General features: G+C 38.5%; 1 protein-coding gene and 1 long non-coding RNA gene across 4 annotated transcripts; one reads left to right on the top strand and one right to left on the bottom strand.

The window, feature by feature from the left end:
* Window positions 1–298: 298 nt before the first annotated feature.
* Window positions 299–5,428, bottom strand: LOC131314965 (uncharacterized). 2 transcript variants are annotated; one of them, XR_009196544.1, is made up of 3 exons: window positions 5,371–5,428; window positions 561–1,539; window positions 299–436 (listed from the first exon to the last, which is right to left on the bottom strand). It is a non-coding gene; the product is annotated as an uncharacterized LOC131314965 (long non-coding RNA). The 2 variants fall into 2 exon arrangements; XR_009196543.1 differs by lacking the exon at window positions 5,371–5,428 and adding an exon at window positions 1,655–2,594.
* Window positions 5,429–13,874: 8,446 nt separating this feature from the next.
* LOC131314966 (uncharacterized) lies at window positions 13,875–15,370 on the top strand. 2 transcript variants are annotated; one of them, XM_058343974.1, is made up of 2 exons: window positions 13,875–14,121; window positions 14,419–15,370. In XM_058343974.1, exons 1-2 carry the CDS (start codon window positions 14,068–14,070, stop codon window positions 15,145–15,147), a joined length of 783 nt encoding a protein of 260 aa, XP_058199957.1. In that variant the 5' UTR covers window positions 13,875–14,067; the 3' UTR covers window positions 15,148–15,370. The 2 variants fall into 2 exon arrangements, with proteins under 2 accessions (XP_058199957.1, XP_058199956.1); XM_058343973.1 differs by lacking the exon at window positions 13,875–14,121 and adding an exon at window positions 14,128–14,304.
* Window positions 15,371–15,729: the final 359 nt, after the last annotated feature.

Below are 15,729 nucleotides of genomic sequence, written 5' to 3' on the forward strand. Positions count from 1 at the left end.
TAATCGAGAATCGATATCGGCCTAAGTCACGGGAAGAATGATCCTTAGACTTGCCTCTTTTAGTTTATTAAACACATTTCTAGTCTTTTTCTTTAGTATTTTCACTTTCGCAAAATCAAGTTGGCCATCTTAAATGTCGAAATCTACCATATTAAACCTACAATCCGATTAAGCTATTTTCGATTCTCTGTGGGTAGAATCCTGGACTTTCCGGTTATTATGCTATCTATGACTTAGCCCTACACTTGGGGTTTCCAACCTTATATTTGAAGGTGAGGTTGTGGTGTAAGCACATGAATTTGTGCATGTATAGTTACATAGCACTATGGTCTAACCATTGGTACATAATGCTTAGATTGAATGCGGTTGCAAGAGTCACAGCGTCGAAACTAGAAAGCACAGACATGGGATTCGTTCTTCCACCGATGAAGAAAGACTGCACAAATCAAAAGGGTACAAAACTAACATTAATGAATTCTCCAAACACTGGCATAAACATGTTATGAAATAAAAATCGAGAAGACAATGTTAGCATTCAAAAAATCAACTGATTTTCTTACAACAGTCATGAAATGACTTTTAAAGTAGGTGGAAGCTGCCCCATCCGAAGCCATCACACTTGTGAATACTGGAAATGATATGGAGCCTTTGGCTCTTTGTAGTATTCCTCAAGTAGAACACGTAACCAGCTCTGATTCTATACACATATCCACCCTTCATTCTCTTCTCAAAATCCTCTTTATTTGACAACAAAACCAAACAAAATCAAGCACAAATGAATTCAGGTAATGCTCCCCAATATCAATAATTTGAACTTTAGAAGTATAAGTAAATTATCGAGTTCTGACATTAAAATTTGAGAAGAACACATAGAATAATGAAGGGAAAATAAATCAAGTAAGAAGCAATATGCACCGATGGGAAACAATAGAACCATAAGCAAGACAAGCACATAAACAAGAGGACAATATTGAAGCAGAAAATGGCATCTTCAAACACTTTTTTCATGTTCTGCTGCAACAAATAAAGGGAGTAAGTTGATTCTCGAACCAATCTCACGCAATGTTTCAGGTTTTATTTCAATGTACAGTAGATAAAGAAGACTGCATCTGTGGATGTCCCAAGCCTAACACGATGAATAACAGTTCTCTTTATTCACTACTGTTGCATCTAAAAACGGAGTCGGTGCGGCAAAACTTAGGACTCTTATCAAAACAAAAAAGATGTGGAGCTGCAAGCACAAACTAGTTTAAAACTGCAAGTGTAAGATATTGTAGTTTAACTTCAAAATTGTTTATTGAAACTCAAAGCCCAAGAGTAAAAATTTATTGCGATAATTGAAGCCATTTATTGTCGGGGTGGAAAACATGCACCGAGCTACAGCAGGATGAGTTTCGAAGCAGTGTGATTATATACAAGTTTTTGAGAGAGAGAGAGAGATTAAATTAAATTCCATACATGAATCACGCATAACAAGCCACTCAACATCCATCATTTTGAAAGCTATACAATATAGAACATGAAACGCTTCTTCATCATCTGCAATAGTAAAGATGCATCGTTTCATTTGTTAAGAATGGGAAAAAATGAACATCATCCTTCTAAATTCTGAATGCAAAGACACCTTAAGATTTAATTAGCATGGACACTTTACCTCCTAATAATCTAACAAAATTGATTCCTGAAAGACATCTTGGTTTTACTGCGAAAGAGAAGGGAAAAGAAGATACAAAGCAAAAACAACATTTTGTTTTTGTTTACCATTCAACATAGAATGGCATAAAATCTCTCAATGCCCCTTCTGACATTGAATCCCCAAATGTAAATTGAACATATAGCTTCAGACGAAAACATAGCAACTTAACAAATGTAAGTATAAATCCAACATTTGAATCAACATGAATGATACATTAATGTCGGCAACAGAAAACTTTAATGTCGCATACTCTTTACAATGTATATAGCAAACCAATCCTACTTTAAAAATTAAAAAAAAAGAGTGGTCAGCAAGCATTTTAAAGTTGCATTTCTATGACTTTTAATTTAACAAATATATGATACCTTATTATAATCCCTTAAAAGAAGACATAACAGATTGTTACATTTAACAGATTGTTATATAATCTCTTAACAAATCGAAGCAAATCAATCAAAGAAATAAAATGACAACAAAATAGGACATCTATGAAGCTGAAAGACATAGAGAATGCCATGCCTAAAGGCGGATTCAAGCACAGGTGAATGTAATATTAATATAGCCTCAATCAACATCAATCACCAAATCCTACTCGACGAATCCATGAACTGGCTATAACAAAAGTAAGAAATAAGTTTTAAACCGTAAAGCAAATGGATTTTTGCTAACATCAATCCAGCCAAAAGAAGATTCCCAACACTATTGGTTGGTCAAACACATAGATTACCATTCATTTGTATCTCATACATATTGTTGAACACATAGAATACAAAAAAAATAGGAGCACACTTTGAATGGATGTTCACAGACATGTTGTTATCCTACAACAAGTGTCCAGTTAGCTGATCGGGAATTCGTTTTGGCAGACGCGTTGGGCGTGGGACATATTCATACATAGTCTAGCGTTTTGGCATCGGTTTGCCTAGTACTCCTAAATGTTAGGATAATACTCTATCTCGACTGTAGCGTTTGTAGAGACCCGTAAATTTCTTTAGTTAATTTTAATGTTGTAATTGAGGAAAAAGAGTAGAAAATGACGTAAATGTGAATGTAGAGGTTAAATGTGCAAGAGTTTGAAAAATATGGGTGTTAGTGTGATATAGTGCATGTGTGTATGTGTGTATGCCAGGGGAAATTATTTCTCATTTCCCCCATCTCATTCTCTTTATCTCTCCCATTCTCTCTCTGTCTCTGTCTCTCTCTCTCTCTCTCTCTCTCTCTCTCTCTCTCTCTCTCCCACACCCAAAAACTCACCTCCAAACTCAAAACCCACAACAATCAACCTCAACTCCATCTTCTACTTGAGTATTCGGGCTCGTATCTCATTGAATAGAGCTCGGTTCGGTGTATTTAGCTCGGTTTGGATTCCGGAAGCTAAGGCTTGCTCAATCTCTTTGGTTTCAGCTTGGATACTCGATGTAGAAATTTTACCTCTCTTTATATGTTATTTGAGTGTTCTTGTGTCATCTTTGACTTTGTTTTGGTTGTTATTGAGATTGAATTGAAATCTGAAAATCCTGTTAAAATTGCCTGAAAAACACTCTCCCTGCCGTTGGAACTTTTCACCTACCGGTAGGACAAGCGAGAAATTCTTCATAACCAGCTCAAACATACTGCAGTAGCTCAAATTCTTCATTTCCTACCGGTAGGAACTTTCCTTCTACTGATAGGCCAAGTACAAGATTCTTACGTTCAAAATGTTGGCCTTTCTGTTTCCAATTTCTTTCGGTAAGAACTTTCACCTACTGTAGGACAAGTGCAAAATTCTCCTCTTCTACTGGTAGGCACATTGTCTAGGAGCTGTTTTTTTTTCCTACGTCTTCCAAATCACTTTTTGGAGCTTCTGATCGACTCTAATGGGTTTGTTTATGTATTTTTTCAAGTGTTTTGGAGAGTATTATTTGTTTCACACAAGAGTGGTATCCGATAGACTTGAATGAATTCGTTGAGTTAAGAAATGAGAACTGTAAGTTATTGCACGTTGAAATACGAACGATACACATGATCAGTATGTGAATGACGCGCGAACACTCGGGGCCCATCGATGGGTGGGTGCCTAGCAGGGGATATCGGGATCCCATAATTGGCCCGGTAGGAGCTAATGTTTGTATTGAACACTCAAGGCTTAACCTACAAGGTGGGCGCTTGGCAGGGAATATCGGGATCCCATAATTGGCCCGGTAGGAGCTTCAGCTCAGACACATAAAGGATACGAGATGTTGCGACATGAATAAAATGAACAAAATTTAAGAGTATGTCAAGAAGAAGGATCGGTGATAGTTAGACACTTTGATTATGAAAAGTTGTGCTTGCATCCGTTGTCGTTTGGTTTCTATCATTTGTTCTTTTGTATTACTTACTTGCATATAGAGTTTGCGTAGACTTTTCTACTGGGCTAGTGTAACTCAAGCCTTATATCATTTTCAGGTGCTAACCCGGATCGGTAGCTTGCATGACTAGAATGCTTGGAGTGTGGACATACCTTTTTAAAAGCTAACCAAAGAAGTTACCTATTCATCTTTGTAAATTCCTTTTGAAAGATGTATTTGTAACTTAAGTTGTAATTCTTTTGACTAAAGAACATTTGTAAACTCTTAACTTTCTTGACACTTGATACTTATGTCAATTTGGGGCCGCTGAGCCAATGATGTAATATTTTGGAAACTATTGGACTTTGAAATGCAATTACGAAAATGGAAATGCTGAACTCTTTTGGGTATCATATGAATTAATGTGAGAATTCTTATTACGAAAATCATTGATATTTATGTTGAAAATCGAGGACATGATACCGTATTTGCCTAATCTATGTTATTTTCATTTGACCCAAAAAAAAATAGCCGAAGAGAATGTCTTCCCAGTTGCATAGCCATGGACCGTGGTCTTTGGTGATTGCAAAAAAAACACCTACTCAAAACCCAATCATAAAACATGCAACCTAATCATACAAAAATCTGATCTAAATGTAAAATCAACCGAACAAAACAACCGCAGAACTTGATCGAATGACGAAATTCGAGAAAACGTGGATGAAGACACTAAACCCACTCAAAACATCCCAGAATTTTGATTGGTTCAGGTAACCCAAAACATATTGAATGCACACCCAACAAACTGAGAACGATAGTAAATTGAAAAGGGATTAAGGCCTGGGTTTGCAAATTCGCAACAAATCAAGACCAGAACTCGCAAGGAATCGAAACCCTAATTTATAGATCCCAAACCCAAAAACCACAAACAACGGAACCCTAACCAAGAAATCATAGTAAACTCATCGAAACCCTAAGCCATAGATCCCAAAGCTCGCGAGGCTAGGCGGGTAAGATAAGGAAAACAAAGAAGATCGAAACCAACACCGCCTCGTATTTCTTAGAAAACTTTCGTATGGGAGAGGCCATGTTTTTGATGATTGTGAAACTTCAGACCATTGAACCGAAAAATAATCCTTGTTAGAAACACCATAACAAGAAACTCACACCTCCATATTCACTCCGGTCACATGCACACGAGAAATTGGATGACAAAATCACAATAATCGATCTACAAATCTGTTCACACCATCTACAAAATGTGATCAATCTACAAATCTATTCACACCATGTGCGCAAGACAAAAGGAGAAGACAAACTGGACAGGGGAAAAATGACGTTAACCCTAAAGGAAAAAAATCTAACCTGGTGCGACCACCCTGAACTGCCAACACCACCGGAATATTGATCAGCTTGCTCCCGCAACAAACCCATAAACACTGTTCTCTCTGACTGTCCAGAAGCATCTGTTTCGGCCGAGAGTGAGAGACACGATAGATATACAGGCACCAAGCTCCCACGACGTCAACAAGCTCCTAGGCCCAAAGACAAAATTGCCCCCAAGAGCAAAGCCAGCAGCACCTCAATTGAGGGGCACAATTGAAAAAATTGGCCAAAAAGTGGCAAGCGGTGCAATTGGCGATTACTTTCTTAGTTTTAAAGCTTTTTAGACACTCCGGTTCCCACAAGGGATCCTAGATTTTATGCTAGGTGCGTACTTCTCATCACAGCCGTTGGATCTAATCGAACGGCGGGCATTTTAAAGACCATCCTGCGGATCCCAAGCTGTCGGGTCACGGGTAATGTCATTCTTGCAGGTCATGGGCACACACAAACGGATCTCCTTCCACTTTCTTTTCAAAAAAACCACGCTCAAACATAGAGAGAGAGAGAAGCGATGAAGGCGATTTCAATCGAAGAACCCTAGAACGAGAAGAAGAAGCTCGATCTAGAAGAAGAAGAAGAACGAAGCATATCTCTCTCTCGATTGTTCCGTATGAATACCAGAAACCCTAACCCTTGATTTTTTTCGGTATCCCGCACCAAACGAAAATCCGGACGAAGCGATAGTGACGAAACCAGATCGATCTAGAGAAGAAGAAGGAGATCGAAGCAGCGAGTTCAGGTTATCTCTCTTTCGAATCTCTCTGTCTCGTTCTCTCATCGAATCTCATTCCAAATATCTCTCAAAATGCAGAAATCCTAACCCGCGAATTTGTACTGTAATAGCAAAAATACGAAGGAGAATTCGAAGAAGAAGAACGACGAAATCAATTTTGATTAGGGTTAGGGTTTGATTTTGATTTCAATTTTAGGGTTAAGGTTCGGTTTCCTATGTATGTCCTTTCTTTTCTCTGGAAAAAACCCTACAACCAATGAAGCTCATTTGGTTCATAATAGTCTGGTTTCTATTGTAGTTGTAACTATGTTAATTATGTTCAAAAACTGTGCTCACAAAGTATTACAAATGGAGGTTGTTTTTTCAGTTTTATTAGTGGTATTCATAACGAGTTATTTTCTTCTGTGCTCACTAAATATGGTGTACTTTCTGTTTTTGTTGCAAATGGACAATGGTTAATGGGGACATGCATTTGCTACAAATTAAATGGCCTAATTAATGGGTGTGGGTTTTAACAGGTGCTGGGATTGGCAAAAAATGTGGCGAGGGACATCAAGAAGACTCGAATCGTGTCGCGACACATTCAGCTCACAGTGAGGAACGATGAAGAATTGAGCATGCTACTTGGAGATGTGATGATTGTGAATGGCGGTGGCTCGTCAAAGCCCTCTGCTGATGAGGATTAACACTTTTGAATTAGGGTGTTTTTTACTGGCACTATTGTTTTAGTTGGATTACTGGTGGGTTTAGTAATGTGAATATGAAGCAATTTAATATTGGGTGTTTGAGCATTTGTGTCGTGTCGTGTCATATCTTTGTGTCGTATCTTTATCATGTTATAATGTCTGGTTGTCTGAGATAAAAGTTTGAATGAAAGCTTGCAACTTGATTGGCATTGACAATTAATGTGTTTCTTCTTGCACAATGATTTGTCATGAACTTGCAAATTAGAATGGATCCACAATTGGGCAGATTCTTAGTTGATTATGCAGTATCCAAATTTGTGTCCTTGACTCTCAAAAGACCAGGGACATAAAATTGCAATAGAGAAAGGAATAGATTGTTGGAAAGATTAGGCTAATGCAGAATCTCCATGGAAAACCAAACCAAGTCCCGAACTAATTTTAATCTCATTATCCATTCCATTTATTGTACATAAACATCTACCCACGACTGCGATTAATGTATCTCTCTCCGGTTTGAGCATTTAACATCGAATTGGTTTTTTTTTTTTGAAGTCCATTCAACGTCAGCTTTGTGGATGGTTTTGTTGCTGTTTTTTTGAGTTTGAAAAAGGTGTTGGTGGCTTACATTTTACAATTCTTCCCAAACATCTTATGATTTTTACAGCAGCAGAAATGGATTGCAAATTACACAAGGCCTGCAAATTACAGCAGCAAAATTGCTCTACTTAAAAAATTGCTCTACTTAAAACAAAAGTATAAGACTAGCAACCAAAAATATTGCAAATTGCAATCTAAGAGAGTAGCAACTGACCACCGGGTGAGATTCTCAAGTACTTTTATGTACTACAGCTCAAATTCCCATACAAGCAACGTAGCAAGCAGTTTTTTTTGGTAAATTATCTTTCATTGAAAGCAACAACCAATTACAAGGACCAACGAGGCATTCCCCTGAGAAACCCATCAAGAAACACAATTACTTAAGTCTGTAGAAACCAAAAGGCAATAACTTGGATGTATCAACAGATTCAATGTCTTACAACACAAGAAACCCATCAAGAAACACAATTTACTTAAGTCTATAGAAATTGTTCATCCCAGTCTACAGAATGTTTGGCCATTGCTATGAAACAACAAAAATTTGTACATTCCAGTCTACATATTGCCTCGCTATTTTCATCTCCATAACCGCAAACCCATGTAGTTCCTGAAACACAAAGAAAATTAGCATTCAAACCATGCATAGTCATAGGGAATCACGTATTTCAAGTGCATAGTCATAGGCATTGCTTTCAAGAATTCCTTCAAAAGCCACTCAAATGAATCACTTGATTCGCCGCTTAAGAATGCACACCCAAAAAGAATTGTTTGTCCCTGGTGATTAACCCTTAATATAGGTGCAAAGATCAAAGAATATCGGTTTGTGTTGTATGTAATATCGAACACCACCACGTCCCCAAAATATTTGTATGACTTCCTAGAGGTTGCATCAGCCCAAAAACAATTAGTGATCCTATCTTGATCATCTCTCTCGAATGTAAACATAAAACCAGGATTCTTTTGTTGTTTCATTGCAAAATGCTCGTACAACATGGAGGCGTCATGTCCATCAAACGATTTCTTCCTATCCCTTTCATAGTTGTAAAGATCTCGTCTTAAAGATGGTGACAGTGAGAGTAGTTGTATATCATCCAAAGACTGCATTCTAACCACCAAAAGACAAAACAATAACTATTTTCGTAACTAAACTAAAAAAACAACATTCTATTTCCAATTCTTTGCTAACTACACAATTTTTCTACACCAAAAAAAGAGAGATATACCTTGGTGGGGTGGTCGAAACAAGGGGGTTGGATTGACACTAACATTATCTTCTTGTTCTATTTCTGGCCACACAATAACAACAGCAAGCACCAATGGCTAGTCATCTACAGTAGCCCTTCGCATACGCACACACCAGGACATAAAAAAAAAATTACTTTTGATACAAATTCAAAAGACATGTAAAGTTGGCATGTGTCCCTTTCATGCAAATATATACAATACACCACCACCCTTTTTTTTATTTATTTAAGTAGTACTAAAGAATTGGAAACCGATGAAGTACAAAATCTATTTTCTGCTATTGGAAACAGAACATCCAAATCAGTTTTTTGTATTTATTGCTATACAAAGTGATCAAATTTGACTTTGAACAGACAAGATGCATTACATTGAAAATGGACAAATTGGGTGATCTAACACTAGTCAAAGTGTTTAAATTTTACTAATTTCTGTATCAATTCAAAAAAGGGCAAAAAACCATATAATGCAAATATTTTTTGGGAAACTGTCAATGGATACTTGTGGAACTGCATATGAGGTAGTCCCTTCCACAGTTTTGGGGGGTTGAAATGTAGAATGTAGGGCAGAAAATAACCCTAGTCGAGGGTTTAACAAACATAACCATGACCACAATACACTCAAATAATCAGAAGGGAACATGTGCTATTAAATTTTTTTTTTTTGTGGTAAGTTAAAATTTTATTAAACCAACCCGGAATACAGGTGCTAAGGGGCATATACTCCAGAAAATCAAAAGCACGAAACAACCCTATTACAAGGCAGACATACAAAGAAACTCTAAGGGCTTGTTTGGATGCCACGATAGAAGGGTGTATTGTAATATACACCCTTCTAATACGTGGGCCCTCTTCTATGGCGTGCTTTGGCAGGCCAAAAATAGGAGGGATATCTTAATACCCCCTCCTCCATAACCCCCCCTAATACGCCCTAAGGGGGGCTTACACATGGCTAGGGTGAGAGCCGGCTATGTGGAATCCCCCCTTATAATACCCCCTCTTTCTTCCATTCAACTACAAAATAACTTTATCCCTCCATTTTATACTTCATCCAAACCAAGTATTATTTAATCCCCCCGTCACATCAATGTGGACCCAATCTTCTTACATAATACCCCTTACTATCCAATCCCCCCTTCATACATAATACCTCCAAACCTAATATCTCATCCAAACGAGCCCTAAGAGAGAAAACAAAATTAAGGAACCAAGCACTGGCACAGCTAAGTCCTAGGATCAAGGACTTTGTCACTAAGAGACCAATTGCAGCAAATTAGCCTATTAGCATCCGTCTTCTTAATAGACCTGCAAGTACCAATCAAAGCTCGAATATCTCTTTCAATCTTAGACACAATTACAAAGCTGGCTAGCAATCAAGGTCCATACCACTGTGTCTTTACTCTGCACATTAAGAGGAGAAAGGCTAGCTTGCAGGAGTATGATCAATGATTTCTTCCCTTACAATTGGGTTCCTGCCCCTGGCCCGGCCACTTCCATCGCATTAAGAGCTCTTTCCCATGTTAAACAGAACTCCATCCCCACATCTAAGGTTGAATGGGCGTAAGAGGTGCCAATTATCCACCCATAGAAAGGTCTTCGTCCCACTGCCAAGATTGCACCAAAGGCCTTAGCTTCATAATTTTCCAGATAGATCAAGAAACATTGGGAGGACACTTCATTGCCCAAAAGCTATGTTCTTTGATGACATACTTGTGAACCCAACGAACCCACAAAATATCTTGGAAATTGCCCAGCCCACGCTCATACTTAGGCAGGCATACATCTTCCCATTTTACAAATCTCCCAAAATGGATTTGAAAATATGTCCACGTCAGCATGTGTCAATGTCAACAAGATGGTTAATATATTATCCACTCGCGGAGGGTCTATACAGAAATGGTGAGACAAAAAAGGATTGGAAAAAGACATGCCCCCAAAAGTGGGGGTGGTCAGTAATTTTTAGAACATTTTATGTTGCTTGATGGGCCTAGTTTAATTCCAAATATTGGGCCTTAGCCGTGTTATAATATGTGGCTCTACTTGAAATAATCGTCTTTTTTTTTTTTTTTTTCAGAAATGACAAATTTATTACAACATTTGGATATGAAAAAATTCTTAATTTTTAACTATTTATTCCATTAATAATATAAGACTTTTTTCTAATTCTATAACATGTTTAGTCAAATAGTTGTTGATTGGGCGTCGTTGAAATCAACAATGAAACCATAGGGAAATTTATAGTCATTTCTCACAGATGAAGATGGTATCTATCATTAAGACGAACCTTATGGAGTGTCAATGAAATTTACGCTATTATAGCTCTACTCTATTATGATATTATTCTTTTATCTTCTCTTTCTCTGAGTGTGTGTATGTGTCGATTGCGTGGGGCCGTGAAACATCTGAGGAAAGAGTTCTAGCTTGCATCATTGTGTGTGTTGTGGAAGGGCATATTTGTCCTAATTGTTATCATTTCAAAGGGGAGATTCGTAAGAACGGTCAAGGTCAACGACCAAGAGAAATGAAATTGTGATACGCACCATTGCTCATAGAATAACGCTTCAATCAATTAATTAAAAATGGAACACTCCATAGGTTAATTCCGAGTCCATATATCGTAGATGCTTAAAATGAACCTTGGAATATTAGGCAGATATATTCAAGCAATAACAAACAAACAAGAGAAAAGAAGAAGAAGAAAAAAACCCCAACTTGTCACCCCAGAAAAAGGAGTCTTGAAAAGTCCAATGGCATCCTTATTCTGTCTTTCTAGGAGGACTTTGTTGCTCAAAATGGTCCAATCGACTTTCCCTTTGCAAACTGTTGGTTGGAAAGTTTGTTCGGTTTCACCGGCTCCCTTTCCTGACTAATCGTAATGACAAGAGAAAGAGAGAGAATTGAAAGGATGGCCAAGTCTACATGGAATTAATACCGTCTTTGTAACAAAATGCAAGCTAGGGACACTTGAGGTTTATATCAATTCTTACATTTCTCTCACATGGCGGTGAGTCCCATTTTCATTTGTGAGAGAAGATATAAAAATGTATATAAACTTGAATGTGTCCCGAGCATCACTGCATGGGTTTGCATATATATACATACATACATATATATACACACACTATACGGTTTCCACACCTTAGACTTTGATGAAAATGAAGTGCACATGCAAGCGTGTTCTTTAGTCAACATAGTGCCATGACATGAGATTGTAGTGATGATTATAATGTTTCTTTTTCAGTTGAATTTTCTGCATTGGTAGAACACTAATAAGGAAAAGTACTGACATATGCACAGCTCACACGCTTTAAGACCCGATTTTAGGGATTCACATCATGTGAATAATGATTCTGATAATGCAAATTGAGGGGTTAATTATTATATATGTTTAAATTGAAGAAGAAAAAAAGAAGCCAAACAATCATTTTAGGAGGAGATGAAAGGAAAGTTGATTAAATAAGTTAGAGTTAGTTTGGCCAAAATTTGTGCCACTGACAATTTCGTTGCCGTTATCCAACAACTTTTTAGCTGATATCCAGCGTTACCCGACAGCTTGGTTGCCGATACCCAGTAACTTTTTAGCCAATACCCAGTTTTACCCGACAGCTTGGTTGCCGTTACCCAATAACTTTTTAGCCAATACCAAGCGTTACCCGACAGCCGATACCCAGCAACTTTTTAGCCGATACCCAGCATTACCCGACAGCTTGGTTGTCGTTACCCAGCAACTTTTTAGCCGATACCCAGCGTTACCCGACAGCTTCATTGCAGATGCAATTCGAAACAAAATTGCTCCCAAATTCGGAAGTGGAATGCACAAATAACCTACTCCCTCAAGTCCCTCCGTCCCATAATGTTTGTTTGGTCTGCAAAACGAGAACGTAAAGATCATAGTACAATTTTTGCAAGAAATACATTATTTTTGGATAAATTACAGAGTAGTCCAAAAACTACCCCTTAATTTCCGGTAAGGAGTATGGCCCATTCATGAAGTGTAGGCCTCTTCTTCTTGGTGGTGCATTTTTGGATTGGACTAAAGTTCTTGAGAATATGGGCCAATTATTTTTATTTTTAAGTTCTCGTTTTGCAGACCGGACAAAGATTATAGACGGTAGGAGTACCTAATTCCCCTTTAAAGTTATTTTACGTGCCTGCATACTGTATCTAACTTTAGACTAAAAACAATAATTCCCCTTTAAAATGGTCTAAAATAGGGCTAGCATTCCTCTTCGGCCAAAATGTGGAAAGAAGTGACAACAAATGCTATAATGGGAAGGAAGAAAAAAAAAATGCCAGTTCAGTACTTACGACTAAATGAGCAGCCCACGTGATAGATTTAAAATAAGTACATACGTTTTTTCCCCACCAAATTGTAACGTTGTGTAGAAAATTGTTACCAGTATTTCCCAAAATTATATTATGTGCACCAGATGTTGTCTTGTCCACTTTAATCTGAGTAAAGGGTTTAAGGGACCAATGATTTGGACTCGATGAGGCAGTTCAAGTATTAACCGTCTAATTGTATAATCAATGGTTCAAATTTGTTCAAACACTATTCAATGAAAGAGTTAATTTTTCTATGAAAAAGTTTCAACAAATCTCAATAATTCATTGCAGAAATAGACAGTCGATACATGGACGGTCTCGTCCAATCCAAACCTGCAGAACATTTCCAGAGTTTAAACAGAAGACACTCGTTCTGAAACTAATTCCATCAACCAATTATAAAATACCAAAGAGTTCGTTAAGTGAGATTATGTTAGCGAAGAAAGGAATTTTATTTTGAAGCTCCCACGTTTGGTTTCCATCACCAATGAAAAACTCTTCGGCCACAATAGATATGTCCAATGAATTGCAGAACAAGTCGAGGTATGTGCAAATTGACCCCGACAACCGCTTAGGACAAAAAAGAAAGAAAGAAGCTACCACATTGCATATGTGGACAGATATATATCAGTGTACGTATACTCGTATAGTATATCGAAGTCTGCAGAGTTGTCTTTACTCCCGCGTTTGGCGCTGATTTTTGCAAACTGGTACCGCCAAGTATGTGCATAGAGCCATCGACCGTCTACGAAAGGAAAAGGTCTGACCCACAAAATTTTACTCCTGCTACTGCCCTCAGAAAATACAAAGGGGCATAGGATTTCATAGGGTCCGTGCCCAGTATAGGGTCTTGACCGTTTGTGCCTTTTTTTCCAACCCCGGTATGAGAAAAAAAGGGGGGAAAGCAAGAAAAAAACAGAAAAGGCTAAAGTGCTACTCTCCTACTGCTGGCAACTACTAATAAAAACAGTGATTAATTATAACTAGTACTAGTTGTCATTATAAGGGTGCTGAACCACCACAATTAACTTAATAAGTAGCACCCACATCTCTCTCTCTCTCTCTCTCTCTCTCTCCATTCGTTGCTGAAGCAATGGATAATCAACGCAGTCCTCTTCTCACTTGGGCTTACTACTGCCAGGGGAAGGTAAAGACCCTTCTTTTTATGGATATAACTCACATATAGTAGTAGCTGCTATTGAGTCCTCAACTCTGCATTCGACCCCAATGGGATTTACTTCCTTTTTTGACTTAGAATTACCGAATGGGTTCCATTTCTTTCCAAAATCGAGACCTAATCTTTCGTGGGTTTTGCTCAAAACGAGCCAAGGCAATCTCTGTTCCTATGGTCATTTCTTACATTGTTTTCCTATTGGAAATACAAATTTGTTTCATTTCTTTGCACTTTGGGTCCTTTGGGAGCTAATTCTCGTGATGTTTTCAGAGCATGGATGAGCTGAGGCAATCTCTTCTGTTCACCACTCTGGAGCTGGAAACAACAAGGCTGAAAGCGGAGGAGGAAATCAAAATCCGAGATGCCCAATTCACCCATCTCAAAAACCTCCTCTCCGAAGCCATCAGAGAGAGAGACGAAGCGCAAGACAAGTGCCATAGGCTCCTCTTCGAAAAACTCTTCCTCCAACAACAACAGCAGCAGCAGCAGCAACCAGCTCCGCTCTCCGGTGTATCGAGCATAGAAGACTTGGACGAACCCAGACGAGGCCTCGACTCCAACAACGGATTCTCCTCCTCCGATTGCGAAGAAAGCATCGTTTCATCGCCACCCCAATTGCCGCCGCCACCACCGCAGCCACCGTCAGTTGAAGAGCCTCCTATCCTTCCACTGGTGAGCGACAAACCCTTGCCGGAAAAAGGGAAGCTTTTGCAAGCGGTGATGAAAGCAGGGCCACTGCTTCAGACCCTGCTCCTGGCTGGTCCACTGCCGCAGTGGCGCCACCCTCCGCCGCCAATTGACTCCTACCAGATCCCCCCGCCGCCGGTGGCCATTCCGCCTCCGCCGCAACTCCTCCACCAAGACTCCTTACTCAGCATTGGTACTTCTTGCAACAACATGGACAATTCTGTTAGCGTTAATAATAGGAAGAGAGGTTTTTGTGTACAAGGGTCTGATTCTCCGACAGAGGCCAAGTACCAGAGACTTGTTCTGCAATGACGACTACCAAGTACCAGGGACTTGTTCTGCAATGACGACTACCACTATTGAAGGGTGATCTAGTAAATTTACATCGTTGGAGGGTAATTTCTTAGTATTTTTTGCAGTAGTTAAAGTCTAGTGAGCAAGATTTATTAACTGGGTTCAGATCCATTTTAGTTTTTAATGATTAGTTTGATCGAATTTTCGTGTGTGGTGAGTAGTTGTACAGAGGTTTATTTCAGATTTTTCGTCTCCTTTTTTTGCTTTCACATTCTAGTTTTGCCTCTGTGTGATGTGAAGGGGGGGCTTAATTTCTAAGACAACTGTGGGAACGCTATAGTCATGTCTTAGTTATTTTTTTTTCAAAAGTGAAAAAATTGTATTGATTAATGCCCAAACGGCACTTACAAAACTAAGATCATTACAAAGAACTTGAATAAAATCAAACTAATCGACTAACAAATACAAAACAAGTAAATCACAAGGCAATCGATGTCTTTCATCCTAATACAGGCATGGTCTGACGCAACAGCGACACTTTTAAACTGCCTAATATCTAATTAAAAGTTTCAAATGAGAAAAAGTGCAAAGTTAAGAACA

The sequence above is a fragment of the Rhododendron vialii genome, chromosome 13a (genome assembly GCF_030253575.1).
Source record: "Rhododendron vialii isolate Sample 1 chromosome 13a, ASM3025357v1".
Taxonomy (NCBI): Eukaryota; Viridiplantae; Streptophyta; class Magnoliopsida; order Ericales; family Ericaceae; genus Rhododendron; species Rhododendron vialii.